The sequence below is a fragment of the Citrus clementina genome, unplaced genomic scaffold, assembly GCF_000493195.1.
Source record: "Citrus clementina cultivar Clemenules unplaced genomic scaffold, Citrus_clementina_v1.0 scaffold_4, whole genome shotgun sequence".
Lineage (NCBI taxonomy): Eukaryota > Viridiplantae > Streptophyta > Magnoliopsida > Sapindales > Rutaceae > Citrus > Citrus x clementina.
The window spans coordinates 1633383-1655730 of record NW_006262274.1 but is presented as its reverse complement, the minus strand read 5'-3'; the positions used below and the strand labels follow the sequence as shown (position 1 = coordinate 1655730).

The window sequence follows — 22348 nt, the reverse complement described above, 5'->3', positions numbered from 1 at the left end:
TTTCATGCGTGCTCCTTTTATATCTTAGAATTAGAGTAACCAGAATTGTGTAGCTGTATGTCTTCCATTTTTGGAAACCTTGGATCGTAATCTTTTAGTAAACACGCACGAAATCTCAACTGCAGTTGTTACGAAATTGTTGCAGCAACAGCTACAACATCTTTACTGTTTCAAACTTGTTTTAATTCCACTACAGTTAAGTTCTCTAATCATCTCTACAAGTCTGCTGCAACAGTATTTCATACATAAAACTTGAGTTTTCTGGTCACCTACAATCATGCATATAATCTGAGCACAAAATGATCTAAAAAAATCAATTTATTGAAAATATACTTAAATAGACTCTCATGCAATAAAAACACATCATTTACTTTCTAAGTAATATTGGTTTGCGGCTAAAAGAATCATGATAACTCTCATTTCATAGAGTTATCGTGGTGGAATATAGGAGGAACATCGATTGAACTATCATCCATATGGCTAAAACTGCCAAAGGACTCACCGTATGGTTTTCAATAAGAAAACCAGTGTTATTAATGCGCTGGACTTACAAATGTCACAACTTAGACAATGAGAAGTATGTTTTCCATATCATCTAAAATTACAAAACTAGCTTTGTTCAAACTTTTCTTGACTAGGAATTCTTATTCTACACGTAAATCACTCTCTTGTTATTTCCTATGTGGTTAAGCCGACTGAAAGACAGTAACATTTGAAACCAATTTCTTCTTTTAAACTCAACCTCATTGTCATTAATACTAACTCTAGTTCTTCCATCACTTTATCATTAAAAAAATAATATTTTCCCTAGCTCCTTCATCATAAAAGACCAGTAATCCATGTGCTATACTTTAGCTTATACTTATTCAGGAGCCAAAACTTTACCCAATGTAAGAGTGGTTCAATTTACAAGCCCAGTCACAACATCTCTCTATCAACCCAAAAAACGATATATGGACAAGTATTGATTGCAATTAGCACTATGGTGTAAGTAAAAAAAATGTGTCTTATATAAGATAACATGCATACAAATAACTATAGGAGAAATATTCCAAGCTAGAATATTAAGACCTTAACTACTACAATTAGTATAAAAGTTAAGGCTCTTCTTGGTAATTGTTGAAAAAAAAAGTCTGAAGTGAAAAATGAGAAATAGAATCTGTACTTCCAAATATCAAAAATGCGATTAATGTATTTGAAAATCAGTATTTTTGAGAGAAAACCATTGAAAACGCACAAGTATGAAGAAAAAATGTTTGCTTCCACCCCTCCCCCCCCCCCCCCCAAATTCTACCATCCAAAAATATACAAAACAACATGTTTTGACTATCATAACAGTTGTCAAAAAAAAAAATATTATGAATTTGTATTTCCCCCCACATAATAGCTTCCATTTTGTTAACAAAAAAAAAAGTAAAAAAAAAAGGTTATTGAGAAAAAAAAAATTGCAACAAGAAGTGTAGAACTAAAATCGAAACCCTAGAAATTTACCTTTCTCTTAAGAATCTGAGCACGAAGAACTCCACTTTGAAATCGGCGAGGAAGGACCAGCAATCAGAGATGAGGATAGAAGTGGAAACCTCCCAAGCAGCGTCGGTTTGTTGAAACTAAACGAGCTACTAATTCACTACCACACGATTGTATGATTCGATCTTATGATTGAAGACATGAACAGCTTGCGCCACCTTGATTTGTAAGTCCATTTTTAGGTCTTTTTAATTTAATATTTGAAAATTTAATTGTGAAACGAGGTTGTTTTTCTTTATGGCGACCATTGTAAAAAGGAGTTGTTTGGGTTGACATGTTTTTGCCATCGTCTCCAACTGTTTCAGTCAGTCACATTTTTTTACTATTATGTACATATGGCACTTTTTTTTGGTTAGTTAATCAAATCAGGGACTGTAAGTTATGCAAGTAACTTAAGGAGTCCTTTATATTGGGTTTTTGAGGAGCTTTTCTTTCTTATTAGTAATTGTCCTGTCATTGATTTTGAGGTGGTCAGTCATGTCATGAAAGTGTTTTAATAAGATCTGAAAATCTTGTCAATATAGGTGTTAGAGTAGGTAGTGATAGGTTTGAAAAATTTAGTGAGGATCACTTTATTATAGGGCACTCGTCTGATGAAGAGAATGATCTCTTATAGATGTATGAATCCATTGTTGATAATGAGTGGAAACCAAATCCAAATAGTTTAGGTAGTCTGAAAGTAGAAAATACGTTTGAATCTATTGCATTATTAAAAGAGGCTATGGTGAAATATGCAACCCAAGAGTTTTTGAGTTTAATAAGATAAAAAAAAAGATCATGTTAGGCATAGTTATTTTATAGATGTGATGGAGTTATAGGGATAGCAAGTTACATTTTCATGTGTAATTTCCAAGAGTTATAATGGTTATGTTTTTTAATGATGCTCTTTAAATTTGAATTAATTTATAAAAATTGACTAAAGATTTTGTTTAATTTCTTGCAGATTTTTGTAACCGAAAATTGGTAAATAGGCAATTAGACTGAAAAAGAAATAATACCCAAGGGTAAAATTGTATGTTAAATAATTAATATAATATATAGGGGTATAGTTGTCATTTTATGTTTAAGTTAACATTTTCTGTAACTTTTTAACAGAAGAATTAGGTTAGGACTTGAATGACATAAATTTGTATTTGAAATGATTTATTCGATTCATTTTATAAACTTCCGGTCTGAGAATTTTTTTCTACAAATAGTAAGGACTCAATTAAAAATTATCTGCTTTGAAATATGAAAAAATGAATACCACATTATGGTACTCGACTATTTAGCTTTGTTATATTATATTCAAAAGGACTCGTGGTTGAATAAATAAGATGAAAGTTAATTCTCTCCGAGGATGACATAATTCTTTTTTTCTCACATAATCATTTTTTTCTCTTATGTTTGTGTAGAAATTGATCGAGGCTTGTTGTAAAAGATCAATCTAAGATTCAAAAACCAATTCAAATGCCACATAAAAATACTTAGTAGAAAAAAATATGTACATATATAAATAGAAACAAATTAACGATTTTTCGGCTAACAAAATCTAACACATTTTGTTATCCAGCTGAGGTCTAGAAATCTTGATTCTCTCACACTAACGAGAGTTAGAAACAAAAACTAGTTAAAGCAGTGGATTTAATTATACATTTGTACAAATTTTTCCATCACCTTTTTCGGATACTGCATTATTACTAATAATTCTATCGCTATTTGATGAGGCGAAGGAAAAATGATCGCTTCGTTTCGGTGAATATTGATTACTTTTATTTGCTTCACTAATTGTTACTGAACCTATACCGCATTGTATGACCAAAACAGATGTCATGCCTTTGCAAAAATCCACCGAAGCAAGCGTATCACCAATAACTCCAAGCTCCTCATACTCAACCCAAAGCTTCATTTCTTCCTCCAATCGCGAGGTCACCGCTCGCTTTTTGCCTACAATTACAAGGTTGTAGTACCCGTCCATTCTCCTAATCACATCTATTACTTCCGTTGTGTTTTTGGCAATCACCTGACTACACGCCACACATGCATTGCTGATATTATTGGTAATAAATTCATTTATTGCAATTTCATCTAAATGCCTCTCGCAATCATATTCACTTTGTTCATCCTCTATCACGGTGATTCTGAACACAGTAATGCTCAAACCAGGATGGCCAGACATGCGCGAGACCAACGCCAATGCCTCTCTGTCATCAGCCCCACCTAAGAAGAGCACTACAAGACTATAAGTGAAGTGGCCGATTGAGTAGAAATGGCCGGTAGTGGAGCTTTTATCTACCAAGAGCCCAACAGTGCAAGGTGCATGTGCTTGAATGTTCATGTTAAAATTCTGTAAGTTGGTTGTCCTTCCTTGTCTTTTTTTATTAAACGGAAGCACAACCAAAGGGATGAACTTTTCTTTCACTAGCTCACAAATGCTTTCATGCATGGTATCATACGGAGCAATCATTTTGTAAGGCAAAATAGTAAAGGGAATATCAGAGCTTCTAAATTGTTTCTCCGCAGCATGCATAATACGGTAAGTGGAATCTTCCCTTATTAATCTCAGTTTTTGGGCGTTGTAAGGTGCTAATACTGGTGATGCTCGACCAACAAGCTCGATTAGGTGGACTAAATATACGCACATTGGGCTTGTTTCACAAGGGTTACATGCTTTAAGCAGAGCGACGATGCTGCGGATATTCCCTTCAAAGTGAACTCCGCAAAAGATTCGTAATTCACTACTGATTGGAGTGGTTTGCAATGTCCTCATTTGTTTGTCTTCAGTCACTTTACATCTCGTCTGAGGCTTGTGGTAGATGCATATAATAGGCGTGACAATTGCATTCACAGCCAAGTGGGACAGTACCATCGTTGCATAAGAGGCTTCATCTATTGTCTGCAAAATAAATTAATACCATAACAATGCTCCGTTAATCTCATTAATAAAAGTTGTTTTTTTTCCAAAAATTAAAGTTAAAACATAAAATTCCCTAATCCACTGCTGGCTCTAAATCTTACCTTGAAATTCACTCGCAACCGGTTGAGTAACATGAACTCATTTATACCCTTGACGTTCAAAATGAAACTGAACAAGATACCAAATCTTAGACTTGTTCCGAAGAAGAGCACGGTGCATAAACTTCCAACAAGCTTCCCAACATAGGCCCCAACTAGTATTGTCTCAAGTGCTGCAAAAGATTTAAAATTCTTGATCGAATGTACATTCGTGAGCAACCCAATTCGAAGGTAGAAGAAAGGCAAAAGAATATTAGAGATGACGAAATCACATTTTTCTACTAGTGCTGAACCCAGAGGTGGTCCAGCAGGTACTATTAAGCCAACAATTAGAGCCCCAAGCGCAAACGAAACGCCTAACATGTCAGTTAAAGCTCCCATGGCTATGGGTAAAATCATTAATCCTATAACATAACCTTCTTTCACAGGCTTCCCTTCTGGCGTTCTATTAACTACCAACAGTACCGCTGGCCGAACAACTAAGAATGAGAAGAACAATAATCCAATTAAGCAAAGCGAGCTTTCAGCTTTATGCCCCAGGCTTTTGTTAAACACTGCTTCAGCCATTAACGCAATCCATCCCAGCAACTCAGCCAACATTGATGAAGACATGGCAAGTTGGCCTAATTCTGAAGTTAACAACTTGAGTTCACTAACGGCATCCGCAACAGTAGAGAAATAAGTCATTGACAAAAGGGAGGTAAAATATAATCGAAACAGTCCCCTTTCAACTCCAGGAGTGTAATCTGATAGAATACGAGATAGAAACATGGCAATCATGTATGGAATCACAAGGCATGCTATGGTGATAAACCATGTGTGTTTTGCAGCTCTTAAGATTTTAACGGTGTCCATTTTCACTGAAATGATGAAGATAAAGTACACACCGCTAAGAGTGGACAATGTATTAATCACCATCATTTCTCTTCGAGGAAAAATTGTGTCCATGATTATCTTGTTACGGGATAGAACCGACGGTCCTAGTACAATTCCACCCTGCAGGACCAAATTATTCAATTTCAGAAATATATAATATGTTAACAGTTAATCTGTAAAATGCTAATTTGAGCTGGAAAATATCTGTCTAGTTTTAATGGCTTAACTAGACAACTAGATATGATGTTGCATTAAATTACAGCTAAATAATGTTGTCTAGTTATAATATGATGTTAAATTATAGTTAAGACAGTTAGCCATTCCTAACGAAAATCCACACTTTAAAACATGAGAATGTCTCTGCACTTAAATTACAATTAAACAATGCCAAACATTTTATGACGTTATCAAAATGTTTGCACTTAAAAATTTTCCTGTTAGAGTTTGCAGGAAATACTATACTGTATTAATATAACCCCCTTGAATACGTGTTTCAGGAAATCTCCACCTAGTAGAGTAGGCATAGATATTGAAGCAATGCTACTCTCCTGAAAATACGGCACGAAATTTTCTTGGGCAAGGTGAACTCTTAGCTTTGGCGAGGCTCACGTTTGGCTTGCTCAAAAAATTTCGGGCAATATTTCCCTGACAAAATAACATTTCTATAATAAATAATATTTTGATTTCTTAAAAATCCAAAAACACATGAACAATGTATAGTCGTTGTATCCATGACAACATGTGAAATGAGGACGTACGCTCTCATGAGCAACAACGTATCTGATTTAGATTTTATAATAAAGAACAAAAGCTAGCAGTATAATTCGATCTGCAAAATATAGAACCGGAGGCCAAGAACATACCAAGATATAGCAGACAAGTTTTGGTTGCTTCAATGGTCTGAGAAGATAATAGACCAATCGGGACATGAAAAAAGACAAGATTAATTGAAGCATAACATATGGAAACACAGAACTGTCAGGAACGCGAGGTTCTTTGCCAATATGAATGCCTTTCAAGAACTTAACCCCTGAGTTATACATCACGCAGATCGTGTAATTCAGGCCGATGTTTGTATTGCTCGGCAAATATGATTCATAGCCATAGTTGGTCGCCATTCCTGTGATTTATTTTCTTCAATTCTTGATTAATATCACCTTTATGCATACGTTAAGTATTATTTATATAAGTAACCAACAACTAAACTGCAACATCAACTCGAAAAGAGAGGTTAAGCTTTGGATGTTAAACGTTTTAACGATAAGCAGTATGTGAAAAGATTTTGTGAAGCGCACACAAGGCAATTAGCAAGAAATTGGTTTTTTCGTTGCAGTTTCTTTTTATTAGTTTTTGGCCTAGTAAATATTAAACCATATTCCGAGTGAAAATATGAAATGAGCTGTAACCAGGGTGGTGGCTTCTCATCAAGAGAATAAATTTAGAGAACTATCTTTATATATTTAGTGTTAGCGAATAATCCCTTATCTTGTTTGTAAGTAAACTCACAAAACAAATTGTAAACAATTTGCTATTTCGTTGAACCAGAAAAAAGTTTATAACTTTATATATATTGAGATTCAAGTTTTTGAACCCAACTCTGTAAATATAATAAAATTGTTAAAAGTTATATATAATTTTATATTAAATGCATTGTTATAAAAAATAACAAATTTTATATTTAACTTCGTTATTATATGTCTGTATAATATGTGTAGGTGAATATTTTCTTAACGGGCTTGAAGTTAACTTTTATAGGCCCAGCCCATGAGTGTGAAATATTGACTGGGGGACTATGGGCTCATACAGTGATACGTATAGCCAAAAATTGAATTCGAAAACTCTTTTTTCCTTTTTTTCTTTTTCCTTTTTTTTTTGGGATTGGGCGGAAGGTGGGGTATATATGAATTACCAAACCTAATATGGTTATAATGGATTAATGGTGCGTTTATTAAATTAGAATCGAGATAGGCAGAAATGGAAGTGGGGTGAAATGAGAATGGAGAATAAAAATCAGAACAAATTGTTTATTTAAATTGTAAGAATCGAAATCGAAATAAGCTGGATTGCCATTAATGTATTTATTTTGTCGTGGAATTGGAATGAGTTAGATTGTAAAAAATTACTAAAAAGTACTTAATAAACTATTGCATAATTATTAGTTTATATTTTAATTATAGTGATTATTTTTTCAAATTTATTGTTAATAATATATTAATATATCAATTAATCATTATAATAGTATATTAATTAATTATAACTGATGATGAAATGAGAATTTTTATTTTGGGGGGAGGAGGATTTTGGTCATTCTTGGGAATGGGAGACTCATTCCCACCACCCCCCATAGGAATCAATTTCTCATTCCCCATTCCTAAATTCGGGTGGACTCTACGATTTCAATTCTGATTCGCGACTTTATTTTGCAAAGTAAACGTTGTCATTGAATCTGATTCTAGATTCTGATTCCTCAATTTGGGAAGTGAACATATCTTAAGTGTTATCTCATGTGAGCCATGACCATAAATTTTAATGAGGCCTAAACCTATGTTTTTATTATCCAGTTGTAAAATAATATTTTAAAAAGGTCACAAAATCTAGTACGTCTATATTGTTACAAAATTGCATTGAAGTGTGTGAATCTAGTGTACCATGGTAGGTGAACATGATGATTCTACTTAACATGGACGTAGTCAGAAAATTGTTTCAACTAGGGCAATTCATCATACAATCTAGACTATAAATATAACTTAACTGACTATATCGAATACGGACTATAAATGCAACTTAACTGATTGTAAAGGTATTTTGCTCAGTTTAAGTAATAATAAAGAGTAAATTCTGATTTCTCATCTCTATCCAGCTCTATCCGAAACTTTCACCTTTTTTTTTTTTAAAAAATACAATACAATTTTAAAATATTCAAATAATATACAACTGATGTTTAGTAGAGGTTTTATATTTTTTTAATTATTATCTTGTTTTATAAAATTTCTTGTCTTTTAAGTGTCGCTAATTCATGTTTATAGAATCAAAATAATTAATTTTAATAAACATAATTCTTACACTATGATGGCATGCAATTTATCTTTTACGTGATATTATATGTGATAACATTTAAATTAGGGGCTGGTCTTTTAAAGTACTAGCATGGGCACGATACTTGTTAAAAAAAATTAAAAATTTTTAATACTCAATATTTTTTATCAAAATGAATTGATGTCAATCTAATACCCATGTTATAGACTTGCAAATTATCATTTACTTGTATTTAAAAAAAAAATAAAGAAAGAAAGAAAGAAAAGAAAAAGAGTCAAAGAAGAAGAAGAAGACCCAAAAAGAAATTTTTTTATCCAAATTTAAAATCATTTTTCTTACCATGGGTAATGCTTGATTGGCAACGAATTAGTGGCAACGAATTAGTAGAACTTCTCGATTGAAGGCAAATCTTGACCTTGAACATTAATTTTATTATTATTTTTTGAATTAATTAATTTTATTAATATTAGTTTTTAATTATCTTGATTCTAAAATAATGAATTTCCAGTTTTTAGTTTTCAGTTTTCCACCACTAGCAAATAGTTAATAGCTAGCCAAATTAGGAGAGAGAAAAAAAAAGAATCTCCTCTCCACTTACTAGAAATTAAAAAGTAATGAAAGTCCACTTATTTTTATAAATAATAATTTTTTCACATCGCATTGTTAATAATCCAATAACCTTTATATATATAAATAATTTTTTTCTTACATCACAAAAGACTTTAGATACATTCTTTAGGAGAAAAGATGCAGCCTTTTTATAAATAATAATTTTTTCGTAGGTTATCGTTAAATCACAAATGATTCTAGATGCATTCTTTAAGAAAAAAGATACAATAAAAAATCTAATTTCTTTAACTCTGAGTTCAACTAATGTAAAACCTTTAACTCTTAACCAATAGTAACATCTCTTTTAAATCTCCATGAATTGAATCAAGAAAAGATGATAATTTAAACTCTGTACAACCTGATCCAAAATTGTGTCAATAAATATGGAATTATTCTATGAATGAGCAAAATAATATCTGTCGCGCTTTTTTATACAAATTCTTCGACCCCCATAGTTAAAGTTGGCTTGTTCCGACCCTGATTTATAAACCATGGTACCATGTTAGTTAACTCATTTGGGCTCATTGGTGGTATTCGGTAGTAGCAGTTGACAATGACAGAGAGAGACCAAATTGGAAATAAAATTGGATCAAATAAAACCCCACTTGCTGCCTTCCTTGTCCAAGGCCTAGGTTGGTCAAAATAACTTTTTAATGTTCAACGCACATTTGTTTTTCAAGATAATGTGGAACTAAACTTTCCATTCTACAATTCTTCTAGACGTTCGTTAGTGACAGTAAGCAGATACGTCAGCCGGAAGCAGCAGAGCCGCTTATTGATAATAGCTGCCTCTTATTCAGAGGTCACCGATGACATCTTACTAGCTTAAGCAGTTGCCACGTCACTGATGATTTGTTGGCCGGTTTGGGGACGCACGTGGAGCACATGCAAGGCTGGAGCAGTTAAGCTGTCTATCGACTGGGCTACTATTGCTTCGCCGTTGATGTTGATGAGGATGAGGAGACAGCGCCACCTTTTTTATTCTTTTATTTATTTTACACGTGTTCCTTTTTTTTGGTTTGTCCTTCCAGATCGCTGATACTACTCCAATAGTATGCTGTAGAAGAAGAGTCGCGATTTTACAAATAATTGTTAGTTTTCCTGAACTCCATTTGCTGGGCTCCGGCCCCACGAATCCTAAGCTCCCAAATTTAATTTAGGAACTTGGGTTGGAGTTTAGGATTCTCTTTCTCATTCCAATTATACAAATTAATTTTGGTTTAAATCATCGGAAAATATTTTGTTCGTTCAAACACGTTTAGCATTAATAATTACTAATTTTTTTTACGGAAAAGAGAGAGTGATTTTAAATTACATGCAGCTACTGTATCAATTTTTTTGGCCCAAGCATGATCACTCTACCGTGACGCCAATTGATGAATGAGGCTTATGGAAGCAAACTTTCATTTTTGTGTCTCTCTTGCTCTCGTGAAAGAGCATCAAAATACCATATTATTTTTTTAAAATTTAATTTTTGAATTTTAATAATAATTCCGTGTACTACATCGTATTAAAGATGAAGAATTAAGCCTTGTTTGGTATTGAGATGTTGTAACTTAAAAATTATAATTGTTGTGAAAAAAAATTTGTAAGTACATTAATTTATAATGAATATGACTTTTTAAATAATAATTTTGATAAAAATAGTAAATATATTATAGATTTTTCATCATATAAATTGTGGATCAAAACAACTTAGAATTTATTTAGGGCCGCTGCGCTAATGTTTACCAAATCTTTTAATGCTATAACTTTTAACTTACAATGCTCAACCTCAATACCAAATAGAATTTTATTGCCTTATTTAGTATTATATTCTTAATTTTTTAAATTATTATTTGTGTTTAATAAGTAAATTGAAAAAAAATGGTCTAAACCAGTTGATTTGGATAGTATAATAATGATAACAAATAAGTTTAAATTGTTATTTTTATATCCAAAAAAGTTATTAAGTAAATTTGAGTAAGTACAATTTAACACGCCACGATAAGAAAATAACACAAAACCTAAACACAACTCATTTTCAAACCAATTTTCAAGTTTATTTTCTAATATTACGAAATATAAGTTAGAACACAGACTTAGGTATGCTGGCGCAATTTTCGGAGCACATTAACTAAGATTTATATAGACAGCACTTTTACTTAATAATCATTGTTTACCATTAACCTACACGTCAAAATTTAGGTCGAATTTAGTTTATTTTCTCGTAATATTCTTCTAAAAGAAAAGCCTAAGATATATACAAATGTTGGCGTTTAAATCTCATCATTAAATTAGGCACATATCATGCAATTGGACGTTTATTAATTGTCGAGCATTCGGATTGGAACAAATTGTGATGACTTGGTGATTTAGTCGAGTTAAAAGTACTAACAAATATATAATTACAATATTACCCAAATTCTCCAAATTTGGTAATTTGCGGCTGTGGCGATAAAGTTTGACCCAATTCAATTCCAATCCTGGTGCCGGGAAGCTCAGTGGCAAAATCGAGGTTTCGTGGAAAGTCGATGGCAAGAGCTGAGCGAGCGGGACTAAAATTGGGAAATTACTTCAGTGCAAAGCAAACTATGGTGGCGGGGTTTTAGTGGTTTCGCGAAGCTTCGAGGTGACACGTGCCTCCGGGCACGGAGAGCGAAGCGCCACGACGCGACTAGAGATCTACCACGTCATCCAACCCAAAAAATATATTTTAATGAATAAATATCTAGGGAAAGGCTATAAATATCTCTCAACCCGCAAATATCTTAAGATTTCTCCTTTAATCTGAAACTTTCTCAAAGCCTAAGACAGAGCAGAGAAACGGAAAAAAAGACAGCTCTCGAAAAAACGCGAAACAAAAACGCGAAAAGCGAACCAAAAACACAAAACAAGGCGACCAAAAACACTTTTGAGTCTGTGATTATCAGAACGGAAACCACAATGGCTATTCAAAGCAAAGATTCTTCTCCGTCTCTTATGATGCCACTGAGTAGTGACAGGTTAGTTTGATTTTTGGAGTTTTTTTTTTTCCCTTATTTCTGTTTCTAGGGTTTTTGATTCCTTGATCTGATTAGATTTTCTTTAAGTGGGCATTTAATCAATTAGGGCTTTGTTTTTATCCTAAACGGCTTTTTGGAGTTTGCGTTTAATTTTTCTGATTTTTGAATACATCAAAATTTGAGTAGTTTAGGGTTTATAATTTGTTTTTTTTTTTTATAAAAAAAAAATTACCCGGTTTTGTGTCTATAGGATCTGACTTTTATATTTCATTTCTTAATTACTTGGAGCTAAAGTAATCCTTTTAAAGTTAGGCGAAAGGATATTACTTGCCCCCAAAGGAATTCCGTTTTTAAAATGGATTATTATCACTAGTGGACAAAAACCTTTTTTTTTTTAATGTTTTTTCGACGTAGCGTTTGCCAACTTGTTTTTGGATTCCTACCCATAAAAATGTTTCCTTCTATATAAAGGTGGTTGCTTTGCCACATTATCGAGGTTATTAGGAAGATGGCTGTTTGTAGTAAGCAAGGTTCTAACGTGTCTGCAATTGATTCCTCCAGGAAAAGGAAACGAAGAGATGGCGTTAATGTTGCTGAGACTCTTGAACGGTGGAGGCGATATAATGAATCGCTTGAATCTGGCAATGGCGAGGATAAACCAATGAGAAGAGTTCCGGCCAAGGGTTCGAAAAAGGGTTGTATGAAAGGTAAAGGAGGACCGGAGAATGGACGGTGTGATTATCGAGGTGTGAGGCAGAGGACCTGGGGTAAGTGGGTTGCGGAGATAAGGGAGCCAAACAGGGGAAATAGGCTATGGCTTGGTACTTTTCCAAGTGCTGTTGAGGCTGCCCTTGCTTATGATCATGCTGCTAGGGCTATGTATGGTCCTTGTGCACGGCTTAATTTGCCCGATGTTTCAAGATTGAATGAGTCTTCGAAGGATTCTGATTCAACGACGTCATCAAACCAGTCTGAGATTGAGGATGCTAAAGTGAAGAATGACGCAAGAGAAGCCGAATCTAAAATAATTGCCCAACCTGAGGCCGAGTTACTAAGTAGTCCAGTCAAACCAAAAGCTAAAGATGAGGCTGAGGATAATGAAAAGTACTACTGGGGTGAACAGCTAGATTGCAAGCCGGAAGCAAGAGACGAACCTATTCTGGGCAGTATTTGTGACGTTAAACCAGAGACAGGGGATGAGCGTAAAGATGCTACAGGAATTGATTGGCTGGAGGGATACGACTGGTCTAAGGATGAAATGTTTGATGTCAATGATCTGTTAGATCTGTTAGATAATAATCCCCTTTGTGGCTCCGAGCAGCAGAGTGAGTTGAGTTATTATAATCTTCAAGCAGGATCACTTGATCAAAGCCAATTTGGATACGAGAAACCATTGGACCCGTTTTTCCAATTGCGGAATCCTGATATGGAGCTTCCTGTTGGAGTTAACTATGCTGAGCATGGTGCTTCAGATTATGGACTTCAATTCTTGAAAGAGGAGGAATCAGATTTTGGATTTTGAGTGTACCATATCCTGGATGTTCGTTGTAGCTCAGTAAGCCAGGACTAAGCTGTGTCGTATGTCCCAGCTGATTAAGTTGAAGAGTGATGTGTTTCCATAGTTGATTTCTCTTTCTAAGTTTTGTTGATCTCTTGGTCTAAGAGGGCTGGGATACCTATTTAAATATATAGGTGTTTTTCGATGATAAACATTAACTTTTGTTCTTTTGTACTGACCGGTGTAACGGCTATTCTCTATAGGTTTTTTAAGATTGGAGAAATATGGCCACAATATTTGTTAAAGCCAGCTACCGCAGATATGGGGTTGGAAAGTTGCTTCTATCCTTTTATAGTTTAATTGAAATTCTTTGACTGTATATGGCAGTAAAAAATGACCTCGGTGGGAATTCTACATAGTTCAGTGTTTATGTAAAAAAAAAGATATGTGTTTCAGTGGGATACTCTTGGTTTGAGTGCACTTCTCATGGTGTATTGTATTTGTTGTTTGACTATGTGATGTTCTTGTTAGAGGGTGCTTTCTTTAGTTTTCACAATTTTACTTCAGTGTCGTGGGATGCTGCGTGTAGATTGCACAAAGAGTAAGATATAACGTTAATTCTGATGAGAGGTTGTGGGAATCGTAATAATCTGCTCGTCAAATGCTTCTTATTATCTCCTGTGTGCGTGCGTGCTTGTGTGTGTATATATTCGCAGTGAAAATGAAACTAAACCAAGGGATAACAGGGGGGTTGGCCATAGTTGGTCAGATGAACTCCTGAACAAGTCAAAGTTTTACCCCCTCAGCAGATAAAAGTAAAATGATCGAAAAATCAAATCATTATAACAATGGAACACAAAGTAAAATGAGAGTTATTGGCTTCTTTGAAAAGAGAGCCCTTCATATCAGCGGAGTTCTGACTTCTGAGGATTTTAAGCCTCATCATAATTGGAAGACATCGAATTCGCATAATTTTATCGGTTAATGATACAGCAAGATTTACTTGTGGAGCAAATATAAGGTTATTTAGTCCCCCATCGAACAGGAAAATAAATTATTTTCTATGCAGCAGATTTTATGTTTCTCAGGCAAGTGAAACTAAAATCTAAGTTCGTTCTTTTAAGGGAAGTGATGTAATATCTTTCCTAGTTAAATAAAACAGTTATTAGTGGATTCTATGTTTATCAGTTTTTTTTTTTTTAATAATATTGTATACAAAATGAAAAGCCCAAGGCGTATTATAAATATCCGATTAAAATCTAACAAATAATTGAAGTTCACTAAAATCCAAAATGAGAAATTAAGAGAATATTCACCACGACTATTGAGGAAACTCAAAAACTCTACAACACTTATATAATTAAGGGGAAAAAGGTGCGTGCCGACTAATCCAACAAGTAAAAGTGGATTGACTAGTGAAGCAGTTAATAAAAATAAATAAATGAAAACACAAAAAAGGTTGATGTGCCAATGAGTCACAGAATAGAAAACCTTTGTTGCAAAATTTCTTCCTTTTAAGTTGAAGATTGTGATCTAACACTTTTTTACTCTGAAAAAAATGTTTAAAATTATTTAAATTCTGCATTAAAATTAAGGCTGTGAGGGCATTATTGCATAGTCAGATTTTATCTATTTTATTTGATTTTCTGATCATTTAGCAGTGTAGTATATGACACTAGCAGATATCATAGTTCCTTAAAAAAAAAAAAATAGATATCATAGTTGGACCCTAAAAAAATTAAACCTTATTTAGTTAATTGAAGTTAAGAGTCAAATTAAGCCACAATAGGGGTGGGTGTGCGGACTATTTGGTAGTCGTAATGATTTCATCTTTTCAAGGGGGGAAATTTCAATATATTTATCTTATAAAAAGATTAAAAAAAATCTGAGCATATTTAAAAGCGAGTTTTGTATATTTATTAGTAGAATTTGATTATGGTGTAATTATGGTACTGTGCTACAGTTGCATCCAGTTATTGAATGCACTTAAATTGATGGGGTTTATTGACATCCAACAACTGAATGCAATTATGACACAATACCACAATTACACCACAGTTTTCCCTTATTAGTAACTTAATTTTGCATTTTTTTCCCTTTTTTTTTTTTAACTTGCCTTTAGAGATGTATATATACACACACACCTTCGCTGTAAAATTGAAGATTAGGTAACCAATATGGAAGTACCCATTAAGCCATGACTAGATATCAATGCAAACGGCTCAAAGCACGAAGTACAGAAAGAGCGAGTGACAACTCTCACACGTGCTCCAGCGCATCAAATTTCGCAATTCAAAACCTGTCCCACAGACAAGATCCTGACTCATCACCAATCACATCCGTCCATCACCAAACTCCAATAAAATTTCATCCCTGATCTACCCTTCGCATCACCAGTTATTTACATCAACTGCCCCTTTGCGACGTTAGTTTGCTGCCAAAGCACAGGTGTCTTGTTTCAACGACCAGTCCTTAACTTCAATTCTCATGCAAAACAGGCAGAAAACGCTCTGCACAGAAACCAAGATTCTGACAACAGACACAGAACTCACAGCACTTTTGGCTTGTCCGCCCCCACTGACTTTTGTCTCAGTTTCATTTCATTTTGAGTCACTCGCTCACCTTTACATCACTCTTTTTTATTTTTTTATCTCTCGCTTTCTTTTATGATCAATCAGTATAAATTTCAGACTTTTATCATTGCCTGAATCTTCATTTTCAGGTCAGAATCTAACCGGAATCTCAATTTTCTCTGCTACCCAGATGCCGTTTTCAGGTAAAATTTTCCAAAGTTCATTGCTTGACTGATGATTCTTAATCTTACCAATGCTCTGGCTGATGCTGTTGTTTGGCGTACTTTGCACGAACTTGTATTTGATCAATGATGAGTGTTTGTTTTGTTGCTGTGTTTGATTGTTTTATTTCTGATTTCCTGTTTCGTGGGGTTTTCTGTCACATGCATAATTTGCTATATGAAGTAAAATATTTACTCTCTCTGTGATATTTTGGTGGTTATATGATGTAATATTATTTTGTAGCATTAGTGCTATGCTATCAAACATCTTTTTCTAGTGAGGACTGTAGCTTTCTCTGTTTGGTAATGTATTGATTTTTGGAAAATAATAATAATAATAATTAAGGGGAAAAGAAAAGAAAAACATGGGTGTTTTTGTGTTGAATGCACTTTTTTTTTCCCGGAAAAATGTTGTTTGGCTGTAGTTTCTGTTTATATTGTAAACTCTGTAACAAAACGTGGGAAAGATACGACTGTTTGGCTTGATTTTTTCCCTTTCTTTTTAGCATATGTATGATAAGAATAAAAAACAGAGAATGAAAAAGTTAGTATATGTTGTGATCTTAGGTTACATTTCTTATTATGTAATGTCATTGTGGCTTAAATGCTATTATTGACGGAGAATTAATGCCAATCATTGGCTTGTGGCACTTGTAAGTTGTATAATTGTAATGTTGCCCTCCGCGTGTACCATCAGGGCTCACCGTATAGTTAGCATGTGGAGAAGGAACTAGGTGAGGGCATGCGCTAATATGGACCAATAACAGGGCAGGTGTGACAACGGATGTCAGTGCTCCCCATCACAAGGGCAGTCAAACATTTTGAAAATGTTATATTAGGTAGTAATGTAATTTGATGTAAATGATCACATTGCTCAAAGCACATAAATGATGGGTCCTTTGGATTTCATATTTCCTGGAATATGGCAGTTGAGCTTCATGTTAACTTTATAATGTGTCTTAACCGACTATTATTGCAGATACGTGTCCTCATTGTTATAATTGTAGCCGAGATTTTCGGAGATATTAATTCTTTGGACTTGATAAAAAATGAAGAGGAGAAGACATTTATATCAATCCAAGCATCCTTTTGATGATCATCGTAAGCATTTCCTCCTTTCTTTGTTTTCTTACTGTAATTAGTCATACACAAATCTTTGAAGTTCCTTTATTCATCAAGGCGATTTAAAATAACTTTTAATACTGAGATTGAACAGAAAGTCAATACAGAAAATTGGCAAAGGATTTTATTTGAATGTTGTTTAACTGATTTTCCATCTTTAGCTTTTGAGGCCTTTTTTGATGACTCATGGAGAACTTTGGAGCTTATAAGAATCGAGGATGGGACTATGACCATGCATCTCAAGGATAATCAATGTTATACTGAGGAGAGACGGCCATTCTCGAATCTTCGTATAAGATCGAGGAAAGCAACGTCATCAGATTGCACCTGCTTTTTAAGGCCAGGGATTGATGTCTGTGTCCTTTCAGCATCTCAAGATGCAGAGTCTTCGGATGAAGAAAATGAAGAACCTGTAAGTTACATTTTAGTTTGTATGGATCTCTTTTCCACTTGCTACTAATAAGAGGGACTTCAATTTCTTAGATTCAGTGGCAACGGAAATAAACAAATCTTTGGTACTGATTTGAAGAGCTATACTTTCTTTGCTGGTTGGTATGATTCCCTTAAAAGGAATGTTTACATGTTGCATTTTGCAATATTTTCCAAGTATTTTAAAGTCCTCTCTTATATCAGCATTGAAGTTTACTATGCATGCCATGATAGATTGCTATGCTAATAAGACTAATATGCTTTACTAGATGAATGTTTAATTTGGCAATACTTGTTTGCTTTGAAAGTTCTATTACCCTGTTTAATTTTGACCTTTATCTTCTCTTTCTTATGTAGGTATGGGTTGATGCTAAGATAAGTTCTATTGAGAGGAAACCCCATGAAGGTCAATGCTCGTGCCAGTTATATGTTAAGTTCTACATTAACCCAGGTCCTCTTGGTTCAGAGAGAGGAGCACTTAGTAAAGAGACTAAACTAGTTGGCATTGATCAAATAACTATCCTCCAAAAGCTTGGAAGAGATGCTTGTGAAGATCAATACTATCGATGGAATTTTTCTGAGGACTGCTCTTCATTGCAAAAAACTAAACTGTTATTGGGGAAATTCTCGTCTGATCTTTCATTTCTACTTGTTGCATCAGTTTTGAAGCAGACTGCATTTGACATAAGATCTGTGCAAAAGAAAATTGTCTATCAAGTTTTGGGTAGTGATGATGACAACTCTTCACCAGACTCCATTAACCATCTGAATGCTATAAATTTTAAAGTTGAAGACGGTGTTTCTACCTCGCATTTGTTTCAGTTTATTCCACCAGATACTAAAGAAGTCAGCACTGCTGGTGGCACAGAAGAAGTTGGACTGTTGCCAATTTATGACGTTATGAATTTGCGGCGCTCTAAACGTCGAAATGTACAACCTGACCGCTTTATTGGCTGTGATATTCCTCCAGAATCAGACATTGGCTGGGTTCGAATGTTTCCAATTAAGTCGGACAAGTGGGAAGAAGAAGAAGAAGAAGAAGCACAAGAGCAAGAGTTGTACTTACCATTATCACACCTGTTAGATGGACCATTGGGTTCTAGTCTTTCAGAAGAGAATGCAGAGGTTGAAATTAGAAATCCCATCAAGAGAAAAAGTCGGAGTAGACTAAGGGAGATGGAATCAAGTCTGACTAAAGAAATGGACCATGCATCAGAATTGGCTATTGTTCCTGTGCCTACTGAAGGTGATCCACTAGCGTTCTATCCAGATCCTCTTCCTTCCAAGACTCCTTCATATTTATCAAGAAAAATTAATGAAGTTTCTCCTAAGTTTTACTTGAAAGGTTCCCATTCAGTACGGAGGTGCAGTACTTCCCATTCAGTGAGGGGGAGAAATACTTCCCACTCAGTACAGAGGAGGACTACTTCTGAGTTCGAAGATAAGGAGCTTGATGATTGGTGGGAAGAAAAAGTTAGCAACAAGAAAGTTCAGGGTGAGAATGTTTTGGAGGTAGAGGATATGGGGCTTGAAAGAAGGTCATGGGGAAGGCCCTCCAACAAGAAAGTCAAAAGTAACAAATATCGTCCTGTGAGTTTAAAGAGTCAGGAATTCAGTGAAAAAGGGACTCATAAAAAATCAACTTTAAGTGCAGTGGCATTCAATAGACTGATAAATTCATACATGAAGAACATTGATTCCACAATCACAGACGAAGAACCAAATGTTGTTGACCAGTGGAATGAGTTTAAGGCAGCAAAATCTTCGGAGCAGACTATGGAAATTGACGAATCGTCAAGCGAAAATGAAAGCGAAGTTTCAGAAAATGAACCATTATGGAAAGAAATGGAATTAGCTATGGCTGAAGCTTATATTCTCGAGGACAATGAGGTGTATTGCAAATAACTTTTTATCGAGATCAGATTGTTGTTTTATGTGATTTTCATCTCACGACATTTTATGCATTTAATTTTTTTTCCCTTTATGGCTCAGTCAGTTTTGATAATGGTTTCAGGGTTCTAATGCTGGACTATCCTCCGAGGATCCACAAATATCAAGTATAGTCTGCCAACACGAGTTCACCCTAGATGAAGAAATTGGTATTTTATGTCCTATATGTGGTTTTGTGAAAACTGAAATAAAATATGTGACGCCAGCATTTGTAAGTCAAGTTTACAGTTGAAGAATGCTACCTATTTATTATTATTTTTCTTTTTTTAACTTGTCCTGGCAAACCTTCATTATCCTTGTGCTTCCTTGTGAGCATATTGTGTTAAATAAAGTCAAATACAAATACATTTCTGATTACCTTTGTTTTCTTTTTTGTTTAGTTGGAACCCAAAAGCTGGATTACTAGCAATAAGGTGGACAATGAAGAAGATACTGAGCATGGACTTGATAGCAATGAGGGCTTGAATCTTTGCTGCAATCTGGCATCCTCAGATATTCTCTCGCCAAATGAGAATGACAATGTGTGGGCCTTAATTCCTGAACTTAAAATGAAATTACACTTGCACCAGAAAAAGGCTTTTGAATTCCTATGGAGAAATATCGCTGGGTCTTTAGTACCAGCAAGCATGGATGCAGAATCCAAGAACACAGGCGGCTGCGTGATTTCTCATACACCTGGAGCTGGAAAAACTTTTCTCATTATTGCATTCCTTGTTAGCTACTTGAAGTTATTCCCAGGAAAACGACCTTTAGTTCTTGCCCCGAAGACAACTCTTTATACCTGGCACAAGGAATTTATTAAGTGGAAAATTCCTTTACCAGTTCATCTGATCCATGGTCGTAGAACCTATAGAGTCTTCAGACAGAAAAGGATAAGCTCCTTCAAAGGAGGTGTAAGACCTACTCTTGACGTCATGCACGTTTTAGATTGCCTAGAGAAGATACAGAAGTGGCATGCGCAACCCAGTATTCTTGTGATGGGTTACACTTCATTTCTAACACTAATACGTGAAGATGCAAAGTTTGCACATAGAAAATATATGGCTAAAGTGCTGCGGGAAAGTCCAGGCATTGTGGTACTAGACGAAGGGCACAACCCCAGAAGTACTAAGTCAAGATTAAGGAAGGCTCTGATGAAAGTTGAAACCGACCAGAGAGTATTGCTTTCAGGTACATTGTTTCAGAATAACTTCTGTGAATATTTCAACACCCTTTGCTTGGCTCGACCTAAGTTTATCCATGAAGTGTTGAGGGAATTAGATCAGAACTTCAAGAGAAAGAAAATGCGGATGAAGAATCCCCGCCAACTAGAATCACGAGCAAGAAAATTTTTTGTGGATACCATTGCAAGGAAGATCAATTCTGACGATGGAGAAGAGAGAATCCAAGGTTTAAACATGTTGAGAAATATCACAAGTGGATTTATAGATGTCTACGAGGGTGGAGCTTCTGACAATCTCCCTGGTTTACAAATATATACTTTGTTGATGAATTCTACTGAAGTACAAGTTGAGGTTTTGGAGAAACTACAAAAGATTATGTCTACATACAATGGCTATCCTCTTGAACTGGAGCTTTTGATCACCCTTGCAGCAATACATCCATGGTTGGTTAAAACATCAAATTGTGTTAATAAATTTTTTGATCTCAAAGCACTGGCAAGACTTGAGAAGCACAAGTATGAAATTAGAAAAGGGTCCAAAGTGATGTTTGTTCTAAATCTTGTGCATCGAGTTATCAAGCAAGAGAAGGTTCTGATGTTTTGCCACAACATTGCACCAATCATGTTGTTTGCAGAATTGTTTGAGAAAATTTTTAGGTGGCAGAGGGGTAGAGAAATTCTGATCCTCACAGGGGACATAGAGCTGTTTGAACGTGGAAGAATAATGGATAAGTTTGAGGAACCCAGTGGGCCTTCAAGGATACTTATTGCATCAATTACAGCTTGCGCTGAAGGCATTAGTTTGACAGCTGCTTCGCGTGTGATTATGTTGGATTCAGAGTGGAACCCCTCCAAGACAAAGCAAGCCATTGCGCGTGCCTTTCGGCCCGGTCAGCAAAAGATGGTTTATGTGTATCAGCTCTTGGCATCAGGGACACTCGAAGAAGACAAGTATCGGAGGACAACTTGGAAGGAGTGGGTGTCTCGTATGATTTTCAGTGAGGAACTTGTGGAGGATCCTTCCCGCTGGCAAGCAGAAAAGATGGAAGATGATGTATTAAGAGAGATTGTGGCGGCAGATCGGATGAAATCTTTCCATATGATTATGAAAAACGAGAAGGCTTCAACGAATTGATCAGAGCTCAGCTCCAAACAACAACACAAAGTGTAAGAAGCCATCTCTTCTTTGTTACAGATCCTCTCTCTCTCTCTCTCTATCTCTCTCTCTCTCTTTCATTTATGCTGTTTATTGACAAGATGTTAATAAAGAGATGGATTATTATTACCGTAATTCATTGCTGATCGCCATTATAACCATGTTTGCGGTTCATAGCATAACTACATGTATTATGCAAGTCCTGCTAATC

The 22348-nt window shown here is 35.0% G+C and overlaps 3 protein-coding genes across 4 annotated transcripts; 2 read left to right on the top strand and 1 right to left on the bottom strand.

The window, feature by feature from the left end:
* Positions 1–3154: 3154 nt before the first annotated feature.
* LOC18043522 (cation/H(+) antiporter 15) lies at positions 3155–6515 on the bottom strand. The gene is made up of 3 exons (XM_024185553.1): positions 6261–6515; positions 4525–5517; positions 3155–4402 (listed from the first exon to the last, which is right to left on the bottom strand). Exons 1-3 carry the CDS (start codon positions 6513–6515, stop codon positions 3155–3157), a joined length of 2496 nt encoding a protein of 831 aa, XP_024041321.1.
* Positions 6516–11777: 5262 nt separating this feature from the next.
* On the top strand, positions 11778–13903 carry LOC18043521 (dehydration-responsive element-binding protein 2A). Its single transcript, XM_006435757.2, has 2 exons — positions 11778–12026; positions 12588–13903. Exons 1-2 carry the CDS (start codon positions 11968–11970, stop codon positions 13546–13548), a joined length of 1020 nt encoding a protein of 339 aa, XP_006435820.1. The 5' UTR covers positions 11778–11967; the 3' UTR covers positions 13549–13903.
* Positions 13904–15947: 2044 nt separating this feature from the next.
* LOC18043520 (SNF2 domain-containing protein CLASSY 1) lies at positions 15948–22348 on the top strand. 2 transcript variants are annotated; one of them, XM_024185425.1, is made up of 7 exons: positions 15948–16300; positions 17016–17157; positions 17298–17419; positions 17602–17852; positions 18227–19759; positions 19884–20030; positions 20200–22348. In XM_024185425.1, the coding sequence occupies exons 3-7, from the start codon at positions 17368–17370 to the stop codon at positions 22114–22116; spliced, it is 3900 nt and encodes a 1299-aa protein (XP_024041193.1). In that variant the 5' UTR covers positions 15948–16300; positions 17016–17157; positions 17298–17367; the 3' UTR covers positions 22117–22348. The 2 variants fall into 2 exon arrangements, with proteins under 2 accessions (XP_024041193.1, XP_006435819.1); XM_006435756.2 differs by lacking the exon at positions 17016–17157.

Excerpts from the sequence above, each read along its gene's own strand:
- LOC18043522 (XM_024185553.1), bottom strand. The coding sequence starts at position 6,515 with ATGGCGACCAACTATGGCTATGAATCATATTTGCCGAGCAATACAAAC. Across the intron at positions 5,518-6,260 it reads AACTTGTCTGCTATATCTTG|GGTGGAATTGTACTAGGACC; the intron begins GTATGTTCTTGG and ends TTGGTCCTGCAG. Across the intron at positions 4,403-4,524 it reads GGTTGCGAGTGAATTTCAAG|ACAATAGATGAAGCCTCTTA; the intron begins GTAAGATTTAGA and ends TTTATTTTGCAG.
- LOC18043521 (XM_006435757.2), top strand. The coding sequence starts at position 11,968 with ATGGCTATTCAAAGCAAAGATTCTTCTCCGTCTCTTATGATGCCACTG. Across the intron at positions 12,027-12,587 it reads ATGCCACTGAGTAGTGACAG|GAAAAGGAAACGAAGAGATG; the intron begins GTTAGTTTGATT and ends TGATTCCTCCAG.
- LOC18043520 (XM_006435756.2), top strand. The coding sequence starts at position 17,368 with ATGAAGAGGAGAAGACATTTATATCAATCCAAGCATCCTTTTGATGAT. Across the intron at positions 17,853-18,226 it reads ATGAAGAAAATGAAGAACCT|GTATGGGTTGATGCTAAGAT; the intron begins GTAAGTTACATT and ends TTTCTTATGTAG. Across the intron at positions 19,760-19,883 it reads ATATTCTCGAGGACAATGAG|GGTTCTAATGCTGGACTATC; the intron begins GTGTATTGCAAA and ends TAATGGTTTCAG.